Genomic DNA, 23,384 nt, shown 5'->3' with positions numbered 1-23,384 from the left:
CATATGGTCCCTATTTTCTCTGAGAGTCCTGTGCATGGAAAGCCTTGTGTGAGACCTTGGCCAGTGGGCAGATTTTTATTCTGTAGTAGAACAAATCACCATTCCAAAGTGCCTGTGCATTAGTGCACACAGCTTGGGAATAAATGTGAGGCATTAGAGATCTATGTGCAGTTCCAGGGCTGAGATCTTGTTCAGATCACAGGGACATGATGAGATAGCTTACATAAATGGAGTGCTGAGGTGGATGGATGGGTGGATAGATCGATACAAGGTTTTTAGGAAGGACAGGCTGGGAAGACAAGAGGTAGAGTTACCCTTTATGTGAGAGAGCAGCTGGAATGCATGGAGCTCTGCTTAGGGTTGGATGGGGATCCAACTGAGAGCTTATGGGCAGTGACTAAATAGAAGACTAATATGGGTGTCATAGTAATGGGCATCTGCTATAGGCTGCCTGGTCAGGAAGAACAAGTGGATGAAACCTTCTATTAACAGCTAGAAGCAGCCTCAAGTTCAGAGACCCTGCTCCCTCTGGGGGACTTAAATATTCTGACATCGGCTGGAGGGACAACACAGAAGGACATAAGGAATCTAGGAGGTTCCTGATCTAAGTGATAGGGAAGCCAGTGATGAGAGGAACTCTACTGGACCATGTCCTAACAAGCAAGGAAGGTCTGATTGTGGATGTAAAGTTCAAATGCAGCCTTGGCTGCAGTGACCATAAGGTGCTGGAGTTCAGGATCATGAGAAGAAGAAGAGTTTGATGGGATAAGGCCCTGGTTCCTGAGAGTGATTGAAGTGGGTCCTGAGAGTGGTGATTGGTGGCAGGAAGTCTAGTAGGAGGTCAGTAACTAGCAGTATAGCCCAAGAGTCAGTATTGAGTCCAGTCCTGTTTAATATCTTCATTAATGATCTGGATATTGGGACAGAATGCTCCCTCAGCAAGTTCACAGATGACACAAAACTGGTAGGAGTGGCTGATACACCACCAGTATGTGCTGCCATACAGAGGAACCTCGAGACACTGGAGAATGTGCTGACAGGAACCTCATGAAATTTAGTAAGAAGTGTAGAGTGCTGTGCCCAGGGAGTAACAACCTCAAGCACCAACATATGCCAGAGGTCAACCAGCTGGAAAGAAGCTTTGCTGAAGAAGACCTAAGGGTCCTGGTGGACACTAAGCTGGACTTGTGCCAGCAGTGTGTGTCCTTGCAGTGAAGGAAGTTAGCAATATTCTGGTCTATGTTAGGAGGAATATAACCAGTAGTTCTAGGGAGATGATCCTTTCCCTCTCCTCAGTGCCATGTCCAATTATGGTCTCCCCAGAGAGAGATGGTGCTACTGGAGCAAGTCCAGCAGAGGGTCGCAAGGATAATGAGGGTGCTGCAGCATCTGTCCTGTGAGGAAAGGCTGAGAGAGCTGGAACTCTGAGAGAAGGCTTGGGCAGGATCCTGTCAATGTGTACAAAGATCTGAAGGGAGGGTGCAAAATGGGCAGAGCCCTCTCTCTTCAGTGTTGCCCAGTGGCAGGAGAAGAGGCAATGGATGTAAACTAAAACACAGAAGGTTCCCTCTGAACATAAGGAAATGGTTTTTGTGTGTGTTAGGGTGACCAAGTGCTGGTACAGTTTGCCTAGAGAGGTTGTGGAGTGTCCCTCCTTAGAGATAGTCAAAGCCTGTCTGGATATGGTCCTGGCAACTGCCTCTAGGTGGCCCTGCTTGAGCAAGGGGGTTGAATCAGATGAACTCCAGAAGTTCCTTTCTCAAAGGAAAGAGAAGGTGAAATACAAGCATGGCAAAAGAATAAAGAGGAAAAAAAAACCCAAACTTTGGAAAATGAGATGTGGTGTTGTGGTCTTACTGCCAAAGCTGCCATCATCTCTCGGCTATTTCAGTTTGCTGTCTTCTCTTGTTCCAAATTCACCCCCTCCCATGGCCTGCTAAAATTGTTAGCAGTGCTCTTGCTTCTTTGTTGTCTTTGCTCAGGCAGACCAGCTCATGACAGAAAAACACATGCCTCAGGCAACAAAACCTCATCATGCTTAACTGCTGTGTGCTTGATCCTTCCCTGTGGTATGAGTGCATGTGTGTGCTTTGTGACCAAAGTGCATCTCCCCTGTGTTAGATAGTGAGTATGTCAAATTGTATCATAATACATGGAATATGCCTTGAATATATACTTCTACTTATGTAACTTTAAGAGAAGTAATTATAACCTGTTTGGTGTTTACCATGAGTAGGTAGTGGTAAGGGTGTGTATTTATGTGATTACTGTGGAGGAGCTTGGGTTTTACTTAGAAGCCTTTCGCTGTCTCATGAAAGCTTGTTTCTGCTTCCTTGGTCTCAGCAGTAATGGAGGGCTTTAAATTATTTTTGAAGGTTCCTTTAGGAAGTTCATGCTGTAAATATTCCTTTTTCTGTTACCAGAATCCCATAGTTAACTTTGAACAGCCGCTGCATCTGGAGAAGTGGTTCCCTCGTCAGCTGATCAGAAGCAAAAGAGAAGAAATTCGAGACTTGATTTTGCAACTGCACTTTCAACAGCACAGTGGCAGCAGCAGCTAATAAATCTTATAAACCAGACCTGACGAAGAACATTGCTGTATAAAGTAACTGAAACTCTGCCTAACAGCACTTGGCTCTTTCTGCCTTGCAAGGAAGAAAAAAAAAGAACTACAAGAAGTATTTTATTTGTTTAGTGTGTATTTATTTAAAGATTTATTTTTTTTTCATTTGAGTTGTGTTGTCATAGACTAAAGTTGTGAGGGGGGAAAGGAGAAGGTTGTAGATAAAAGTGTACATATGTAAGTTAAAGCTAATACATATGAATTGCTAATTGATTCTTTATTTGGAATATGAAAGCTGCATACATGTGCCACAAACATGTAAAAATATTTTCATCCTTTGGAGCCTGTTCTTTACAATTCTGTGTGAACATGGATGATCATGTAGGAGTCAGACCTGAAGACAGGATTTTTGACCCTATGCTGTCTCTTTTGATTTTGCAGCTCATACAGCTAGAATGAATACCATGTATTGTTTTAATTTAAGGAACTGATTGACTCTCTTTAGAGATGTATTTTTTTTGTGTCTGATTATATGCAGAAGTAGTCTGCATGTGTCATAAAATTCTGCTGATATTTGAGGCTGCTGAGTTCTGATTTTTTTTTTGCATTACTTTTTCCTTCCCTTGTATTTTCATCATAAAAATTCATTTCCATAACTGGAGGACATTTCATTGACAGTGACCAGTGAAATCTTTTGAAGTCAAGGGTGGGTTTTTTAAAAGTATTTTTAATGAATTTTTTTCTGACCAGGTTTTGGAAGAAAATTTGCTGTGAACATGCTAATACATACTAATACAATATATGTAGGATGTAGAGTATTATGGTATGGTATTTGCCTTATTTTTGGGAGTTAGAACTGCAAATCTTATTACATCAATTGCATTACAAAGGCAAGCAGGTTTGGACTCAACAACCTCAAAAGTTTGAAGTGTTTTACTAAAAAATAATGCCATTTTCATTCAAGAAGGTAATTATGTTATATGCAATATATCTCTAAGATATGTAATTTACATATAAGACAAACAGGATTTATACATTGTTCAGTAGAACTGAGTAAAGATGCCTGAATATCTGAGTATTTGAACTCAGACTTGATTTGATAAACTAGCACAAGTTTATTATTGTCTTAATATCTATTTATTTAGTTTTCTTCAAACAGTGATCACATAAAACTTCAGTAACGTACATACATTTTAATGTAGTTACTATATGGTAGAAGGCTGACTGTTTTAAGAGGATGCTTTCTCCACTGTAAGTAAACTCAAGTGTGACTGCACCCTTCAGAAGGACCATGTGTCAGGTAACCACAAAAACCACCTGTGTTGTAAGCATATCTACAAAACCAGAACTCTTAAAGCTGGAAGCAGGCTACGGAGTTAATATAATCATTGAGGGCAACCCAAAGATGTGAACATTTTTATGGCATTTCAGAAGTCTCAGGGCCCCCCTTCCCTCAAGACAACTCTGAAACCTAGCATTTACAAAATCCAGTTATTACTTCAGGTTCTGCACAGTCATCCAAAAAAGTCCCCCACCATTGTTTATCAAACCAGAAAGCATTTTTTCTGGAGAAGATAGGCAATTTTAATAGAAAATAATTTGCTGAGCACAGTGGCCTTCTGTCTAGCTGTGAGCAGCCTAGTGCAGTTATTGTGTGTTTTTTTGGTTTTGTTTCTTCTTTAATTCTGTAGTTTGTCACTACTCCCCACACGTCTTTCCTTTGTGACTTTCATCACCTAAATCACAACATCAGCATTACTTACAGGGATAATCTGTGTATTTATTGTAAGACAGATGAAAGATAAAATACCGAAGCGTGTGCCCTTTCTCTACACTTTTCTAATTTATGCATATTTTCAGTATTTCCTTATGACAACTAGTTTGGGTTTTTTTCTTATGGTAAAGTTAGTTTTTATCATAAAGTTATTTGCTCTCTCTTTTTTTTTTTTTCTTTTTTTTTTTTTAGATTGACTGGTTTATAGATATTTAAAAGCAAAAGTAATGTATAAACTTTTCTAAATTGTTTTATAACATTAAATGATTGCCTTGGTAGATTTGTTAGATATGTGCTCTGAGAATGCCAATACATTTGATATTAAAATTATGTCCAGAAGTTGCTGATTGTGACTGTTACCCTTCTTTTCCCAGCTTCCACAAGTAGCTAGTGGGCAGTAAGATAAGCCATCTTGCTGCTTTTAGGGTAAATACACAGTATGTGTCTCTTAACCTACATTTGTATCACCGTGATCATTTGTTCTCCAGTCCTTATAAAGGCAAGCAGCTAGTTCACAGCTGCTTGTGGCAAACAAGGCTGCTTCTTGACTCAAGAGCCGTACAGTTGTTTTCTGTAGTTAGGCTTGGTAGTCTTGGCAGCCTGAATGACTAGCTTGGGAAATGCCTGGTTCCCCAGCTGCAACCCACACCGTTGCAGCTATTTGCATGTAGCAGATACGTGGTGAATACTAGGAAGTGTCTGTGGAAAAGGGTACGCTCCGTGTGCCTTTGTGCTTCCTTTTTAGTCGCTTGAACTCCCCAAAGACAATATTTTTAGCATAGATAAGGCACCAGGCTGGCTCATGAAACTTTCTACAAATCTCCTGCATCTCCATTTCCTGTATTTAGACTTTGTGTAACTGAAATGGTGAAGTGACAGTGATGCTTCCAAGTGAACCGGTCTTTGTAAGGTTCTTCACACTACAGTGTGTCATTTTGGTTTCAAGGCAATGAATTATTGTACTCAAAGTGTTAAATGTAGCTATCAGTTTCTTCAAAAAGACCTGATACATTCTGGCTAGGTGAGACCAGAAACTGGCAGTGTGCCCAGGTGGCCAAGAAGGCCAACAGCATCCTGGCTTGTATCAGGAATAGTGTGGCCAGGAAGAGTAGGGAAGTGATCCTGCACCTGTACTTGACACTGTTGAGGCTGCATCTGGAGTGCTGTGTTCAGTTCTGGGCCCCCCACTACAGGAAGGACATTGAGGTGCTGTCCAGAGAAGAGCTGCCAAGCTGGTGAAGGGCTCAGTGTTGGGACCATTTCTGTTTAACATCTTTATTGATGATCTTGATAAGGACATAGAGTGTAGTATCAGTAAGTTTGCAGATAACACCAAGCCAGGCGGGAGTGTTGATCTGCATAAGGATAGGGAGGCTCTACAGAGAGACTTGAATAGATTAGGTTGTTAGGTTGATGTTAATGGTCTGGGCTTCAACAAGGCCAAGTGCTGGGTCCTGCACTTGGGCCACAACAACCCCAAGCAACGCTCCAGGCTTGGGTAAGTGTGGTTGGAAAGTGTCTGGCAGAAAAGGACCTGGGGGTTCTAACTGACAAGGGGCTGAATATGAGCCAGCAGTGTGCCCAGGTGGCCAAGAAAGCCAATGGCATCCTGGCTTGTCTTAGAAATAGTGTGACCAGCAGAAGTAGAGATGTAATTGTCCCCCTGTACTCAGCACTGGTGAGGCCACATCTGGAGTGTTGCGCCCAGTTTTGGGCACCTCAGTTCAAGAGAGATCTCAAGGTGCTGGAGCGAGTACAGAGGAGGGCAATGAAGCTGGTGAAGGGCCTAGAGAATAAATCTTATGAAGAATGCTTGAAGGAGCTGGGAATGTTTAGTTTGAGGAAGAGGAGGCTGAGGGGAGACCTCATCAGTCTCTACAACTACCTGAAAGGTCATTGTAGAGAGGTTGGTGCTGGTCTCTTTTCACAGGTAATTAGTGACAGAACCAGAGGGAATGGCTTTAAGCTGCAACAGGGGAGGTTTAGACTGGACATTAGGATTTTTTTTTTTCACAGAAAGAGTGGTTAGACACTGGAATAGGCTGCCCAGGGAGGTGATTGAGTCACCATCCCTGGATGTGTTTAAGGGTTGTTTGGATGTGGTGTTGGTGGATGTGGTTTAGGGGAGAACTTTGTAGAGTAGGGTTGATGGTTGGATTCAGTGATCCCAAGGGTAGTCAGCTTGACAGAGCCAGCCTAGGTGAACAGTGCTGGTTTGACAGACCCAAAATGTCTGTTTTTAAGAAAAACTGTTTGGTGGTGTTAGAGTAGCTCAGTGGTTTAACCTAAAGAGTAATTTAGTAGTTTTGTGGAAAAATAAAGGAAAATATGTTGTTGTTTTGAAAAAAATCTACTCAAGTCTGTGAGATGTTAGAAGACAGAGGTTAAAATCAAAGGTGGTTTTATTTGAATCCTGTGAGTGTCCTGTGTGTATCACAATCAGGAATTATTGGTGTTACCTGAATTGTTAAAGAGTTCAGCAGAGCAGCTAGAAGAGAGGAGTCAGCACTGAATACCTAAGGAGCTCTGTGTAAATGCTCTGACTCTCATCTGGGAAGCTTTGTGAATCCAGCTTTGAAATATTTACACAAAACCACTACCAAAAATAGTCACTTCAGACAAACCAAGGTTTGCTCAGATTGATCTGAATGCAGTAACCAGCAAATCTTGAGTTAACACCACCGGGGGTACAGCTCTGGCGAGGTTTTTCTAGCGGTCCGAATGCCGTCTGCCATTGCAGGACTACTTCCCTACACGTTTCCACAACAAGCTGATCCTGGACAGAAGGGAATCTGAGACTGCTGCTGCTTTCCTGCACTCTGTCCTTTCTGAGGTTCTTCTTAGCTGATCATCTCTTCAGGTATCTGTGCTGCTCATATCGGATAATACCTGAACAGAGATGAATGAATCACAGCTTGCCCTGGCCTTATCTCTAGGGGAAGCAACCTCTTCCTGGATGTGGGCAGCAGGGGTTATAGCAGCACAAGATTTTCTCCTTTAGCACAGACTTGGGCAGCTGGGCTGTACTAGCTCTGTCACCAGAAGAAACAATCCTACAGAAAGGCTGCTTCAGTGTTATCTACATATGCATTGGTGTTCAAGCAAGTCTGTGTATTTTTAGATACATACATTTGTACTAGCAGAAGACAAAACACATGGAGACCTTACAGTGGAGGCTGGTGTGCTCCCTCTGATGTTTTGTGGTCAGCATGGTTCTTAAAAAGGATAGAAATCGAAGAGCCAATGGAAAAACGTGGTTAATTGAATGTGAAAGGTGCTGTCCTTGTTTGGACTGTCTGTTAATGGTATGACAAGCTCTGGTAAAGAGCTTAGCTGGCCAGATTAAAATTAAAAAATTGTCTCAGTCCATCTGCTACCTCCAAGGAGTTTACTTCCATCACCTTTTCTTGTTTCTTTATGGAATTGGAATACTGTCTCTGAAAAGAACGTTCCTCAGGATGTCTTGGTTGACTTTTTGTACTTAATGTTTTTTCCAAAGATAATTATATGTGACGTCAAGACATTTTCAAGAAGGACAATGCTCACGATTCGTTCAAGGATGCGTTAAAGACAACAGCTCTTTTGCTAAAGGGGATTTTTTTTCCCTTACTTGTTGTGTTTTTTTTTATTACACACCTAAGTATGTTTTACTTCATTTGGAAAATGTTTCTTTGCTTTCTGGTTTTGGGAATGATTAAAGGAGTTCTTCAAATAGTTGCAGGTAATGTAGAAATCTTACTCATATTCTTGTTTTCAAAGTTTCCCTATGGCAATGTGTAGAAATAAAAACACCTTTCTGCTTTAATTGTAACAGGGGACCAGTACAGAGAAACATTTGGTCAAACGTGTCACAATATCAGTGTAAAATGCTTGGTGATTTCAGGGAGGCTTTACTGTAAATGTATTGTTCTGAGTGTAGAAAGTAGCTATGGGAGGCGGGTTTTTCCAACTTCAAGAGACATTAATTTCTCATAGATGTTTTACTTGATGCTTTTTTTAAAAATAATTTTGTATTTGTCTCAACAAGTGAGGTTCTGTCTTCTGGTTATGCACACTGAAGATGTGTCAGTTTGGGTAAGAATGGACTTTTGCCTTAGTGACCTTTTTTTGATGTTCCCTTCTCCCTCTGATGTACCATCTGCTGGTGATCTCCTGCACTAGACCTGACTCTTAATATAGCATAAAAATAACCATGTTCTTAATCTTTCAGTCATTGAAGTCAAAGGTGTTATTGACTTTGAAATTGCAAAATAAGCTCATAAACTGTGGGATGAGAAATGCTATACACTTATTACTGTTCTTTCTCTAATAAATTATTCATTTTGATTCTTCTTCAGTCATGTTTATTTTGGAAAAAGTGAAAGAAGAAAGTTGAATTACCTAGTTTCAGATCAGCTGACTCCTGATCACTCTGCATCACTCTGGAATGATGTGGAAAAACTAACATAGAAGGAGTTTTAAAAAGCTAAAGCTGATCAGCCCTTTTTTTCTCCCTTTTTTTCCCCCACTCCAGTCAGGTAGGGTGGTAAAAGATGTACTTGCTAGCTGTCGATTCAAGCAGTGTTCTCGATGCAAGGGTTTTAAATATTTGTTCTTGATGGAAAGTATGGAATAAGGAGACTTGTTACTTTATCACTTATTTCATTCCTGGCCTTGAAACCCTCTAAGTAACTGTGACTCATATATACAGTCCCTTTGACTTAAGCCAAAATCACAGTAGTGAAGTTAAACAAAACATTAGCATTCAAAGGGTTAGGGCTTTAACTTTTATTATTGAATGGGATACTGTAAAGAGCTTAAGGGTGTTTAATAGTACAGTCATACAGACAGGTTTTGTTGATAGAAAAAAGTGCAGTTACATCCTTCAGAGACCGGAACAATGGCATTAAGATACATATGATTGCATCACTATCTCATCTGATAAATGTATGTGTGATTTAAATTTTACAGCAGAAGGTTATTCAGCTACAGAAGGACAGCAGGCTCAAGTTAGTTCACCAACACCTCAGCTCAGTGGCTGGCAGTTGGCAACCCCTTCTCTGGCTCCTGAGTTGATAAAACTTGACGGCATTGTGGAGGCTGAAGGGGTCAACAAGCATTTGCTGATACGAAGGAAGCGGTCCATTCTGTTTCCCAGTGGAGTTAAGATTTGCCCTGATGAATCTGTTGAGCAGGCTATTGCCAACCATCTGAAATATTTCAGGCTCAGAGGTAAGTGACTGTACATCTCATGAGTAATTGATAAAGAACATGTATTTATAAAATAATAGATAAATCTTTTAAACACAGTGAATACTAGGCCGTAAGAATCACATTATTACCCAATAAACTTTCTTTTCTGTGATATCTATCCTATGAGAGTTGTTCTGAGAAAAAAACAACAACCCATCTTCTTGTTCCATTAATATATCATAGAAACGCTTAGTCCCTGAAAAGAGTATTTAATATTACACATCCTTTCTCATAGAACAATTTAAAGGCTAAAAAATGATAGGTGTTATGGACAGGTGACCTAAATGGGAGACCTTGTTTTTATTTAGTGTTCTTCAGGTGCTAGCAGAATTCACTGAGGGATCTTTCAGAAGAGAGTCAAGTCTGAGACATTAGTGTCTCAGCCATGTGACTTTTGACTGTGTGGTTGTGCAAAGCATAGTCTCTTGTCATAGAAAGCTGATCTCTGTGTATCAGGCTATAGTATAATAGAGACAAAGCCTTTCTTTTAAGATGCAGAAGTTGGTGTGACAGAGCTTTCTTTGAAAAGCTGAAATATCCCTGGTAACGGTGCCTTTCATGTGATGAAATATTACAGCAATGTGAAGTATTTTAAACCCTTCTGTCTGACAACATTGGCATGGGGCATCAAGGTCATGAAGCACTTTCTGGTATTTGTGTGTCTCTGTATTGTAGCATTGAAACAATTCATAGTGTCTTAACATGTTTGCATGTAATTGGTGAAATAGGAAAAGAGCTGCTGTCACTTAAAGGAGAAGGAAACGTCTTCAGAGATGTGTAGGGAGACTTTTTTGATAGCCTATAGAAGACAATTCCACTGGTAACTCAGTGCATTTAGTTAGAGCAGTGAAAAATAATTAAAATTGGAAGTTGCTGAGTGTAAAAGTAAACATAAAGAATGTGTTTGGAGGAATTACATGGGATCAGCACCTCATTCAAGTATGAGTTATGCCCAACTTGTGAAGGATGTTGACGTTGATCATCACACAGACAGTCTGAAAGGCTTTGCAAACTTCTTACTGATGTCGACCTAGTAGCACTCAGCTGTCCTTTGTTTTACTCAGAATGAATCCATACCATGTGCTTTAACTGCAGTCATGCCTCAGTTACCTGTGATAGGTGGATGTAAGTGAAATATAAGTAAGCAAAAGTGTGATAATAAAGAAGAAAAATCTGTAAACTAGGTTGTAAAACCTTATTTAGAGCTTAATGGTCCTAGGTTGTTGAATCAAACCCACCTAGTTCAGTTGCTTCCCTGTTGGATTGATGTCTTCCACAATCCACAAAAATTTCTTGAGCAAATATGCTATGACCACCCTTAGCACTTTGAGCTTAAAACTTTTGAAAAAGTTCTCTGCAAGAAGCAGGGGTGACTTTAATTAACAGCAAGTCGAGCAAGGTCTGGTTCAAGTAATTTGTCATCTTCCTTCTGTTAGCAGCAGTGTGCTGCATCACAGGTATCTGGTGATGTCTAGTTAGTCACATCTTGAGTAAATGTACCTGAGGGAAGTGAGAGTTGATGATACTGTTGCTTTCATTTACAGTAAAGCTGCCTCGTGAGTGTTACTGAATTATATACCAGCTTTTCATTGAAAGCATGCTTTTACTAGCTAACTGAATCAGTGCAGTGATAGAGTGAGATGGACCTTCTTGTCTCTGCATTTTCAACAAAGTTGTCCTAGGAAAGGGCGTGGTCACTGTTTGGCACTCAGAGACCAGCTACATCAGCAATTAGAAATATAACTGCCCCTACAAGGGAATAAATGTGAGTGTGCCCAGAATATGTTGATTTTCAGTATCAGTCAGCATTTTTAGGATCTTCTTTTTCTTCTGTACCTGTTGAAGTAAGAAATGTAAGAAATGTAAGAAAAGTAAGTTAATATCCCATACTTTCTCTGAAAAGGATTTTTTCAATACAATCTATTCTTTTGTCAGTTTGCTCCCAACAAAAACCACTGTCACTATCATGGAAGGAAAGATTGATTGCTGTTTTGATATAAGAGCTTGTTAGAAAAGGTTTGTATGTGCTGACTATCTGGTTTACACTTGTTCTGTCTATATCAACTTTAGAAGGAAAGAAGTGGGAATATAGATATCCATCTGTAGCTTCAAGCTTTATTTAATTTTGGTGTCTGGCTACTGCCTCTATTAGTGTCAGAGACTGACTGATGCACACTTCCATCATAGGCTGCATGCAAATGCTTATGTCACCTAGCTGTGGACTTCATAGTATATAGTTTTGTGTTTGTTTGTTTTTTTAAATCAGACTACGAGATCTTGATTTTTTTTTAGCCTTGAAAACATACACAAGAAAGAGATAATAAACAGATAATTAAATCTTTAACAAGGTAAAAAAGTGGCAAAATAAAGGGATCTGGAGAAAATTCAGTACTTTCTAAAACAGCAGGAGCACCCTTCAGCATCTGAAAGTCCAAATAACAGGCACAATTTTTCACTTGTTGTTATTATTACTGTAGTAGTCAGAAGCAGAAACAAAGAAAAAATTCTCAAGTGCTGATTTATGCATGTATGTATAGTAATCTGTTTAGCTAATGAAGTATTTGCAGGAAAGATCTCTTCAGAGGTGTCTGTCAGTCTCACTGTTGTTATCAAAACCCACTGCAATGAAGACACTCAGTTGCACAGAAAGTGGTAAAGAGGAGAAGGAGTTGGCCTCCTGTTTCCTCAAAATAGACTGTTCGGCCTGATTCAGTGCTCCTAGCCACAGTACATGATTCAGGTCTTAAGAAGCACTAATGGGATTTAGCTGGGATTAAACTCCAGCACTGCCCACTTACACAAATGGCCAGAACACCACCCTACCCCCTGCTAGGTGCTCAGTGCTGTCATGTGGTGCTCCTTCTGTTAGCTTCCCAAGTCTCTGAGCACTGACTGAGTGCTATAGGCTGATTGTCTCTCATGTGAGAGATAAATGCATCCTGAATGTTAAAGCTGGAGCCACACAGGTGCCGTATCCTACCCAGGTGCAGGAGAGGTAGCCATACAGAATTCTAGGAGGGGAGAGAGAGAGAATCTCATCACAGATTTTAGCTGGAGGTTTAAAATGATGAAAGACAATGATGAAGTCTTTAGGAAAGGAAGCTTCACCCCTTCCTGGAGTCTTACAGGACTGAAAAGAGCCTGTTCCTGCTTATGTGGATTTTTTTTGGCTGAAACACAATTTATCTTAAGTGTTTAGGATACACTCTATTATTTGTGAGTATTACTTGAGAGTAAGCACTGCATTTGAAGCACATTAGCTTCCAAGACTTGGAGTTTTTGGCTTCCAGAGTAGATATGCTGGGATTCATGTAGTCTTCCTACATTTCTGGCTTTCTGAGGCAGCCTGTGAAATCTGTTACGGCCTTTAAAAGTTAAGACCTTGCCTACGATACTTTGTTCAAGTGGAAGTTTGCACAAAGGTGTGGGCCAAACATACTGATCTTGCAGTTTTTTCCTACCTCCTCTCTCACCTTTATGATGATTATCTCAGCAATGAATTAAGGGACTACTAATTTCTGAGGCATTTCAGGATGGAGTACATGCAAAATGTATTTTGGGGAAAAACTGCAAAACAAGCCATCTGGTTTGCCTTCTTGGTTTGAATTCTGGTTTATTGTGTCAGTCAGTTACATGTCGTCTGCCCACCTACTTACTTTCCTGTAGACAGCTGTAATGATCACATCTCTATAGGAGGGAGCCTCTCTTTACCTCATAAGCCTTGTTCATTATTTTTTTTTAACAGTTGAATTCTTTACAGGAGAATTGCAAAGTAGCCGAGAGATCAGTTAACACTAACATGCAAGTTATTTATTACTGCAGGGATGAAGGAAGTAATTTTCTAGAGGAGCTTACCTTCCCACCCACGTGTAGCTTCAAGGCTCTTAGCTCACTGCCTTAAAAGATTGATCTCGATTTTATGATGCTTTTAATCAGTATTGTTTGCCAGGGATTAGAGGCGTCATTGCAAATCCTGTCTCCTCCAGGGCCTGGTGTTGCTAATGCTGTCCCATATATCTCTGCCTGTGGCTACCTCTGTAGTAGGCTAGTGAAAGTTTGGCATGAGATCTAGCCATGAATACAGCCTCTTCTCACGTGCCCTGAGGGCTGACCTGCTACTCAGGTGGCATCGTGTGGCAGCACTGCTGGGTCTGCTCAACTGTTCCTTCCTGATCCTGGCACTGCTGGCTGCTTGGCTGGTTTTTAAGGGTTTTGCAGCTAGTCTTAGAAATCTAATTTCTGGAAAGATCATAACTCAAAGCCTGTACAGCAGATTTATTTTACTTAATAGTTGGAGTATGTTAACAGCATACTGTGTTATGCAAGCAGCTCCAGTCATAACTCTGAGCTGTTGGGGTCCTGTCATTTTATTGTAAGCTTTGGTGCTGCAGTTTTTCCCATTCCCTATCTACTATAAACATTTTGTATTTAAAATTCAAAGTTACATTGCAAGTCAAAAAGCTTACTGGTAAAGATCTTTGGGGGTCCTGTCCTCCCCCCTGCTATTCACTCTGAGTTTCAGAGTGCTTATACTCTAGTTATAAAAACCAGGTTTTTCTTAAATAGGAGTTCTTGAGAATTTGTTGAGAAGAAACTTTCAAAAACCTCCCTGGCCAGCAGATAGTTGAAAGCCTGCCACAGGGGTGGGCTCCACCTTCAAATTTAAATAAGCTTTATCACATTTATTATGGAACTTGAATGCACTGTGAGTAAGGGTGGTGTCTCCTCAGTTCCCTGGGTGGCCATGTCAGTGAAGCTGTTAAGAACTGGCTCTGTGTTTGACACACCTGAAGGAGAGATGGGAGATAGAATCCTGCATGTCTCTCTTTACATGAGCATGACTTGAACCACACTGAAGAAATTACACTGTTCTTTTTATGTGCTTGGAGGGACAACTCTCATCTAACTATGAAACATGGAAAAGGTGTATGAGAAAGACTGAAACAATTTTTTTTTCCCTTTTTTAGCCAGACTATGGTGCTTCTTGAACACCATATGGGTAAGCATGCTTGGGGATGATTCTTGGGTTGACCCCTTACTGCCTGGATTTGTTATCCTGCAAAGCAATCACTTATTTTACAAACCGGTCAGTTGGAATAAACAGGACAATGACAAGATGAACTGTGTATCAACAAGGTTGTGGCGTTACTGTGTGTAGCAAGCAGGTCACTGAGGCTGAGGATGCTGTTTCCTTGGCAAGGCAAACAAGTGTTTAAATGGTAGTCATAGTACGTTTGCCTACAGCTTTTAATCTCCCTCTCTACGTCAGAACTAACAAACTCTCAGACTACTCAGAAGGAAGCAATGGACCAGCCTTTTTTTTTCTGAGTATGGAAGCAATTTGCTCCATGTTGTGCAACTTGGTACTGCTCACCAAAGTGGAAATGGCTAGGTAGGACACAGGCTAGAGAGGATTGGATGTTACTCCTTATCCACATCGCCTTTTCTCCTTCTACAGAAAATATGACCTTGTTCTGACAGCTTAGGTCTGATTAGTGGGCTTGGAGCCCACAGATGGCACAAAGCCTTTGGGACTGAAATTCAGTGGGGTGTCTAATTCCAAATGAAATGACACACAACAAATCCTTAAATCTATTGGGAGCTGATTGGGACAACTGTTCATACAGCTGCATCTTGTGTTCAAACAAGACACTGTCTCATCACATTTATTTTAAAGAAGAGATTAAACTTATTTAAGAGCATTACAGAAAATTGTCTTTATTACTGCCTATTATTACTTGTAACTGGAAAGCCAATGCTATGCCTGTTGCCATTTGAAAACTGTAGGATTAGACAGTGCTACTGCAGTGTATTTGCAAGCAATTGCCATAGCTTCAGCTCTTACTGATAGCCTGCTGAAGACTTATCTCAGGCACAGGGAGTAATCTCATTGCAGAATTGTTGCTGTACAGTGTCACACTGGAGTAAAAGATCTCTTAGTCAGAATGAAGGATGCAAAAAATGCCAAAAGAAGTGAGAGTGAGCAGTATTCCTTCTCGATTTGAAACTAGATTTTGGGCTTTTCCTGGATGCCCAGCTTTATGAGTGGGATGGTGGAGAGGACACTACAGATGTCATTCTGCTTCAGGAAGCTTATTAACACTCCAGCAGGATCCAGAAATCCCAGAGCAGGATTATGGCTTCATTGGCTGCAGTTTGTGCAGAAGTCATGAGGAAGTGTGGTCACTGCCTGAAGAGTTTGCTTCCCCAGCTGCTAAGGAAGCAAGCAGAACTGGAGGGGAAATGTGAAATTTGGAAATTTGACTGTTTATTTCTGATTAATAAAGATGCATAAGCAAAACTGATTGCAAGCACCTCTAATACTCTAATAAAGTTGGCTGCCTGAAAGCCAAAGGGGTGCTGGAGCAGTAATAATTTACCTACAGTTACTAAGGCAGAGTTTGAGGACTGCAGGTTCCTCTAGTCATACGTATCAGATGAACTGCAAGGTTAATCTACATGTAGGAAAGCTTTCAGGAATGTGGCATGGAAATGGGAGATACCTGTGTTCTCACCTGCTCTGACAAGCAGAAATTCGGGATGGGGAAAAGGGCTTTGTCTGTGTGGTACCCCCTGGCATGTGAGAATTAGCTAAGCTCTACGGATGCTACTGCGTGTGAAACAGTTCCTTTAGGAAGTTATTTGTAAACCCTTTACATTTAATGAAAATGTCAACCCCTTGGTTGAATGAAGGGATGTTTCCATATATGATCATGTGTTAAGTTTTACACAAGTACATTTAATTGATTTGGAGTTCAGAATACAGAGTATCAGGAAGAAATAGCAACTGCTAAGGAACTGGTTTTGGCAGCCTGGGGCATATTTTTAAGGTGACTGAAGAAAATTACTTTCTAAACCCAGATTCATGCTCAGTCTCCTCTAGGATCTTGCTTATGATGTCAGGACTTTCTCTGAATGCAAAGCATTCCTCTGCTGAACTGTGTATGTGTAAGTAGTGAAATCCGATTAAGGCCAAAAAGCAGGTTTGTCTGCTACTATTCCAGGCTGGCATCTGCTACAAGTGATTTTTAGAGTTGTTCTCCTGTTAATGTTGTTCTCTTTCAGGACGCAGGGAAAATCCTACAAATCTTCCTCTCTTCCAGTTATCCTGGGTCACAAAGAAGCTCTTGCTTGACCATTATGTGACCAACTGCTCCAATTTGTGGATGATAGGAAGGTTAAAGCAGCTTGCATAGAACAAGATAATTATACCTTTAATTCGCAGACTGTCTGTTCAGTCAGATGTCCATTTCTTTCTCAGTGCATATATACAGTAGGGTTAGAGGTTGTCATGTTTTCTTAACTTATTATGTTGTTGTGTCATCATCTTTTGTTGTTTTTCAAATTATTAATGCAATTATAATTTCTGAAACCTATTTTAAGTTCTACATAAAGGTGAATCCAAATAAATTGTTACTGACTGAGCCTCTAAAGCTTTGGTCAGTGCAACTATAATTGCTACAAATTAATCTCCAGCTCTAATTTCTGTGAGGATTTTTGCCACACTAACTTGGTTTGCTAAAAATTTAACCTATTGATCAAGGGCAGTTTTACTCAATGAAAATACTGTTGTTCTTGGTGATTGTTAGGAGACAAGTGTGCCCTTCCTTGCACTCTTCTTTTTTACCTTAATGAAGTAATTAATTCAGTGAAAAAAAAAAAAGAGGGTGGGAAGTAGTATGAGTGTGGAAGATCTAGCAGATCTTAATTGTCAGTCCCTTCAATGCCTTAATAATTTACATGTAGATGTATAGTCACTGTATTCTCTATATTAATGTACTGAAAATCATACAACATTTGGACAATACTCTCCTGACCACCCATGCCATCCATGGAAGTACTCCTGTTGTACTAACACCAGACCTTTCTTGTGCCTTCAGTGTGTCAGGAAACGGTCTGGGAAGTTTTCAAGACATTCTGGGATAGACTACCAGAGCGTGAAGAATATCAGACCTGGATGAGCCTGTGTGAGGATGGAACGATGAGTACCTTTGAAATGGGCACAAACTTCAGTCAGTCTGAGGAACACCGGAGCCTGGTTGTGAAGGTAGGTGGGTGCAGCATCTGGTTGGTGTTTTCTCACGGGCAAGGGCATAATGTCCCTCTGCAACAAGCAGCTTGGCATATGACAAGTGGTAACACGTGAAGCATTGAAAATGGGCAAGCATGAGTACCCCAGCTGCTGGATCCGTAGCTCTGAGATTAGATCCAAACGCAAAGTTGTAGCTGATTTGATGGAGGTAAAAGCAATGATTACAAAGAGAAAGTTGTCTTCAATAAGTATGTTCTGACAAGTAGGTGATGTCTAGACCCTTTGAATAGGCAGTGTGACCTGAGGCAGGCTGTGGCACATGGCCCTCTGCCCCGTGTAGCAGCCTTCCTGCTCTGAGTGGCACATGGAGATGCCCTCAGCTCAAGTGGCCGTTTGAAGCAGGACGTTCTGAGCTGTATTTCTGATGCTACCAAGATGTGTGGCAAAGTTTGCGGAGGTTAAAGTCGCAGTAAGAGTGTAAAACATTTTAATGAAAAAAATGCTAAGTTGGAGCAAGCTTGTTTTAGCTTAAAGCAAATAAAAGGAGCATTAAGCTAAACTAAAAAAGCCTATTTCAAATGAAATATGATTATATGTGTCTTTTCAGGAGTGCTTGAATTTTAAAATTAAGTCCTTGGTTAAAAATGAACTGCTTAACTTTTTACACATCTAGGATACAGCAGAAATCTTAATTTCTCTGTATAAATGGCTGTCTTAAAATACATGGTGGTTATGGATCTTTTTTTTGAAAGCTAAGGAATGAGTCACTTTATGAAACTTATCGTAAGTCTTAAATTTATAATCCCATAGAGTCATGTTCTATGTGTATGGATGTGCTGATGTTTTTCTGTCTGCTTTTTTAATGGACTTTTATGCTAGGAATATGAATGTGAGCAAGAAAACAGTTGTGGATAATTGAGAGTACTGTTGTCCTTCTAAGATGTTGCAAAAAAGATGGAGACAATAAAAATTCACATGAACTTTTTCTGTGCACAGTGAAATGTATCATTACTTTATGCAGGATTTTGGTAGTGAGAAGATCTGTAGTGGGGGCTTATTAAAAGAAATCAGATTATTCTTAGAAGCAGGATGATGTATCTAATGTCCCCACTGCCACTTTACCTTTTTGAGTATGGCTCTTCAGCATTACAGTCAGATAAAGTGCACTGTGTTTGTTGATTTATTCAGATGGTTTATATGTAATTTAGGTTTCCTTCCTCTTGTAAATGGGTATATTCTCTTCAGCACTGCAATATTCTGAAAAAGAACTGTTGATCCGTATCTTGTGCTTTCAGAATAGTTGGTAAAGGTGATGGTTGTTGGGATGATTTGATGGGAGACTAGCCTGTGTTAAGAGGGATTGAATACTGTCACCACTGTGTTTCACACAGAATGTCACAAATCAGGTGACTTGTTTTGAAATGAAAGCCTGAACTCAATTTAAATTTGAACCAAAGACGGATGGTGAAAGCACTTTATCCCATCCTCAATTAGCCAGCTTTTCTCTTGCTTTCAAGACACTTTCTTACTGGGTACCAGCTGGAGCTTGGACCAGTTCTGTTCCCAGCTCTCAGGCTTTTTTCTTCTGGAAAAATGTTTTTCAGTCTCTAATAATCTATCAAAAATCTTGACCAATTTGGTGGAGGGGAAGGCAGACATAGCTGGAGTTTGCTTTTCTGCCATCAGATGACTTCTATTGTTAGGGGAGCTGTGCCCCAGAAGGTGATGTTTTTTCTGCTCTTCAATGAGCAAGCTATGTGCTGTATGTTGTCTTGGAGAATTGAGGCCTGTATGATTGTCTGCAGGCATGTGTATATGTATGCATGCTATACAGTAACATATAATGCATGTAATAAGTTTTCATCAGCTTCTTAAAGCAAATCACCTACCAGATTTTCAGAAGGAGCAGATGAACAGATTTTTGCCAACCATAAAACATTATTTTAAGTATTCTTCCCCTCCCCCAATTTTTTTCATTTTACTTTCTGTAAAGTGCTTTACATAGGATGAATACCAACCTAACTACTTTGTTTGGATATTAAGTAGATTTACGAAGTGTAGGATTATTCCTCCATCTCTTTTCACGTCTTGGCAGAAATGGAAAAGGAGAAGGTAATTCTAATCCAAAGGGAAGTTTTGCTTGCAGTATATTTCCTCATGTAAATTAGCTCTGGTTGTGTTCCTTACTGTGTAGCTCTAGTTCAAGTGGAGTATAACTTGTATTATGTAGAATGAACTCGTTCATCCCATTCACCCGGTCATCCTACAATTTTGGACATGTGTTTCTAGAATTCTGATATTGCCAAAAATTGCCCACACTCTGACTTGCAACTGTGACTATGTTCACACTTCTGTTAGAAAATTTTTGAAAAATCCAAGAGAGGAGAAACACAAGCAAAAATAAGTATTGATTTCCCAGGAGCACTGTACTTCATTTTATGAAATTCTAGTGCCATTGCCAAGACAGCACAACCTGTGCTGTTCACAGAAGCATTTACAGCTGGCATACAATGTTCCTTGTAAGTTACCCATGTAGGTGCTGGGCACATTTTCTGACTTTATAAATTAGTGAAATAATGCAGCAGTTCTGGAGAAGTAGGTTGAACTGCTTTGACACTTCCTTTCCTGCTTTTTGGGTCCTTCAGAGAAGACTCTTCTGTGTGTTCTGAGGATTCTTCAAGGAGGCTTTTTTTTAGGTACAATAAAATGTTTCCCCTGCATATTTCTTTCTACAGTTTCTCTTTAATTCTGTGCAGCTTGTCATATGAAATGAAACCAAAGCTTTGAATTTCATATGCAGCCTATTGTTCTGGTAAGATTAAAAGAGAGTCAGTTGATAGTGCTTCCCTTATTTCTTAACTGCTGGAACCCGCTTACCAGGCATGCAGTCAGGAGGTGTTTTGAACATATGGTGAGCTTCCAAGCTAGACTACCAGTGCCCTGGCCTCACATCAAGGATGGTTAGCAAAGCAAACCTCTTACAAACTTCTGCCTCCTCTGTGATGTGTTAGGGCTGAGCAAAGCTGAAAAACTTGAGGCTTTCTCTTCTATTTGTAATATTTCTGGACAACAGATTTACTGCAGGCTGAACACCAAATATTAAAACAGTCAAAATAACTTTTGTTGTAGAATGGTTGTCTACCATATCTCCTTAGCATGCTGAGAGTTCCTGTCCAGTTTTTAGAGTGTCATACAACTTGCATAGAGGCATCTACTGCTGACAATGATTAGGGAGAAGAAGTCAGACTAGGTAGACTAAAGCTTTTATTCATTTGACAGGTTTGTTTCCTTTTTTAATCCTTTTATTTTCAACATCACAAAGCTCTGCTGCTGCTTCAGCCAGGATGCAGCTGGAAAAGGTGTACCACACCAACCAGATGCTTTGTTACAGAAACTGTAATATAACATTTAGTTATGGCACATGCTGACATTTTGAAGGTGGTCTTTGGCTGTGGGGAAAAAAAAACCCAGCATGTGTTGGTGGTATTCCTGGATTATTACTTTCAGCAATTTTACACACTCTTTTTGGTTTTAGTTCTACACACATACCTTTTTGATTCCCACTGTGTTCTGAAACTAATATACACTCATGTGTTTCAAACAGAATATATTTTTTTCAGCAAAATAAGTAGATGGACTGCTGTGTGCATAGACCCAGGAGAAGAAATAAAGTGACAGTTGAGATGTAGAATGCATCCAGTATTGCTGTGTAGCTGCCAAGTTCCTGCTGGTATACCCCAGCTCTATGAATCCCCAGCTTTTGGCCATTTGTTATTTGTGGCAGTCTTGGAATTGTTAATTCCAAAAGAGGCAAAAAAAGACCTAAGCAAGCAGGAGAAATATAGGTAATGGTGAAGATGTAACTTCCTGCTGGAACAAGAGACCCAAGTCAGGGCTATGCTTGCTGCTTAACCCCGTTTCTCTCTGCATAGAGCTTCTTCCTGTGTGGTGATGAAGCACAGCTCAGCAGTACCTGCCACCACAAAGAGTTGCAGGAGGTAGTCTGTCTGAATTATTAGTGCAGTAGACATCTTGAAATAGGTATGATAATATTCCTTGATGGATGGGGAGGACCTAAATGTCTTGTTATACATATCAGTTTAACTGCTACACATCCAGTTAAGTCGTGAGGAGCTGAGGTAATTGTTGTGACCTTTCTCTTCATGAAAGTGCTTAAAGCAAGCAAAGAGGCCCATCAGTTTGTATGAATTCATCATTATTCTGTTGGTCAGTTAATTTGGGGCCATTTTTTAATTAATCACATTTTTAAACTTTGATTTACAATTTTACAAAATTTTATTTTGTTTTATAGTTTTACTGTAAATTTAGGTTTTGCTTAGACACTCTAGTGGAAGTTGGAGGGAGGCAGATTCTTAGCTGTTCAACACAAGCAGAATCCCCTTCCTGACTCCATAGTAAAATGCAGCTTAAAGCACAGTGCTGCAGTGCTCCCATCATAAAGTTCTGCCTGCATCCCATGTTTTAAATTTTACACATAATAGGGCAAATCTGTCCTTTTTGGCAGATTACATGTCCCAATCTCTAGTTCTCCAAACTTCAATCAAATTTGGGAAAGTGAAGTTTTAATGAGTTGCTGTTCCTTTTAGATCTGATGATAATCTACAGCACCAAGGCAAGTTGACAAAGCTGTTGTGGGAAATGAAGAATTAAGGAAGGTCATGTAACTTAAGTCACTGGGCATATATTCAGCTATACCTGCTGAAGGCTCATGTACACAGCCCCGTGTATGTAACTGAACATTTGAACAGTGTTGGGCAAATGTGACGTGACAACATGATTTTGGTCATTAAAGCCAAGAGTTAAGCTGAGGGCTGGAAAGGAGTTTGTAGTACAGCTTTGTCTGAGAACCAAAAGGTAGAAAGTCTGCACAGGAATCCCCAAAGCAGTGTCAGGAGCTACTCAACAAGTCAAAAAGCTCCTGGGCCAAGAAAAAAAACCTGGAATGGTGTTGACTCAATGATATTTATGTTTAGTATTGACTTCTCAGCTCATCAGCAGCTCTATCTGTTTCAGTGTGTTTAGAGCACAGATTAACTCTCAATGATGGAGACTATAATAAAAGGGACAGAAGGCAATCCTGTTTTAGGATGCCTTAATGGGTAGCATAAAACCCCACTTCTTTAGCCTGCTGAAATGGGCACTGAGCAAGGTAAAAAATGAGACCCCTTTGACTGAATTCTGACCTATGATCAAAGGTGGGATGTAGCAACCCACTGGTCTGGGTCATTTGTAACCACTTACTCTCAACTGTGTAGTTTATGGCCACCTCATGAAGATGATTTTTTCTTCCTGAGGTTTCTGAGGCAGAAAGACTTCTTTTGGTCTCTCTTCTCTTCCTGTTCTGTGATCTTCTTTGCCAGCTGTTATCTTTCTCTGTTTAACCAAATGTCCTAATCACAGTTTATGGTATCTTTTTGATTGCTGATTTAGATAAGTTAACATTTTCTTCTTTGCATAAAACATCTCCAGGTCCTTCTAAATCTGGAAAAAAGGCAGATCTTGCCTGTGCTTCCACAGCCATCAACTTCCCTTCTGGATGCAAAAGAATTACATATTGTTGCCCTCCTTAGAGCCATTCTTTCAGATTTCCTTCATCCTCTTTCTTATCCCACACTTACTATTCTCCCATTGTCTTTGTCTCTTTTTGCACTGCAAGTTTTAACCTCCTCTAACTTAAAAAGAAAAAACCCCAAACCTTTACTGCATATATGCAAATAGGTTAATTAACTCCAGTTGCTTCTCCAAATCTTGTCTCATCTCCC

General features: G+C 40.1%; 2 protein-coding genes across 2 annotated transcripts in view; both read left to right on the top strand.

Moving 5' to 3' along the window:
• Nucleotides 1-2,561, top strand: part of SENP7 (SUMO1/sentrin specific peptidase 7) — a 41,312-nt gene extending 38,751 nt beyond the window's left edge. The window contains exon 23 of the mRNA XM_009993348.1: nt 2,424-2,561. Within this exon, the coding sequence (XP_009991650.1) occupies nt 2,424-2,561 (138 nt within the window). The remainder of the gene's footprint in view (nt 1-2,423) is intronic.
• A 5,418-nt stretch (nt 2,562-7,979) lies between these two features.
• IMPG2 (interphotoreceptor matrix proteoglycan 2) overlaps nt 7,980-23,384 on the top strand; it is a 55,235-nt gene continuing 39,830 nt past the window's right edge. The window contains exons 1-3 of the mRNA XM_009993347.1: nt 7,980-8,058; nt 9,303-9,548; nt 17,450-17,616. Coding sequence (XP_009991649.1) covers nt 7,980-8,058; nt 9,303-9,548; nt 17,450-17,616 — 492 coding nt within the window. The remainder of the gene's footprint in view (nt 8,059-9,302; nt 9,549-17,449; nt 17,617-23,384) is intronic.

Source organism: Chaetura pelagica, unplaced genomic scaffold (genome assembly GCF_000747805.2).
Source record: "Chaetura pelagica isolate M959 unplaced genomic scaffold, ChaPel_1.0 scaffold101, whole genome shotgun sequence".
In the NCBI taxonomy this organism is placed as follows: Eukaryota; Metazoa; Chordata; class Aves; order Apodiformes; family Apodidae; genus Chaetura; species Chaetura pelagica.
This window is presented reverse-complemented; position numbering and strand designations above follow the sequence as displayed.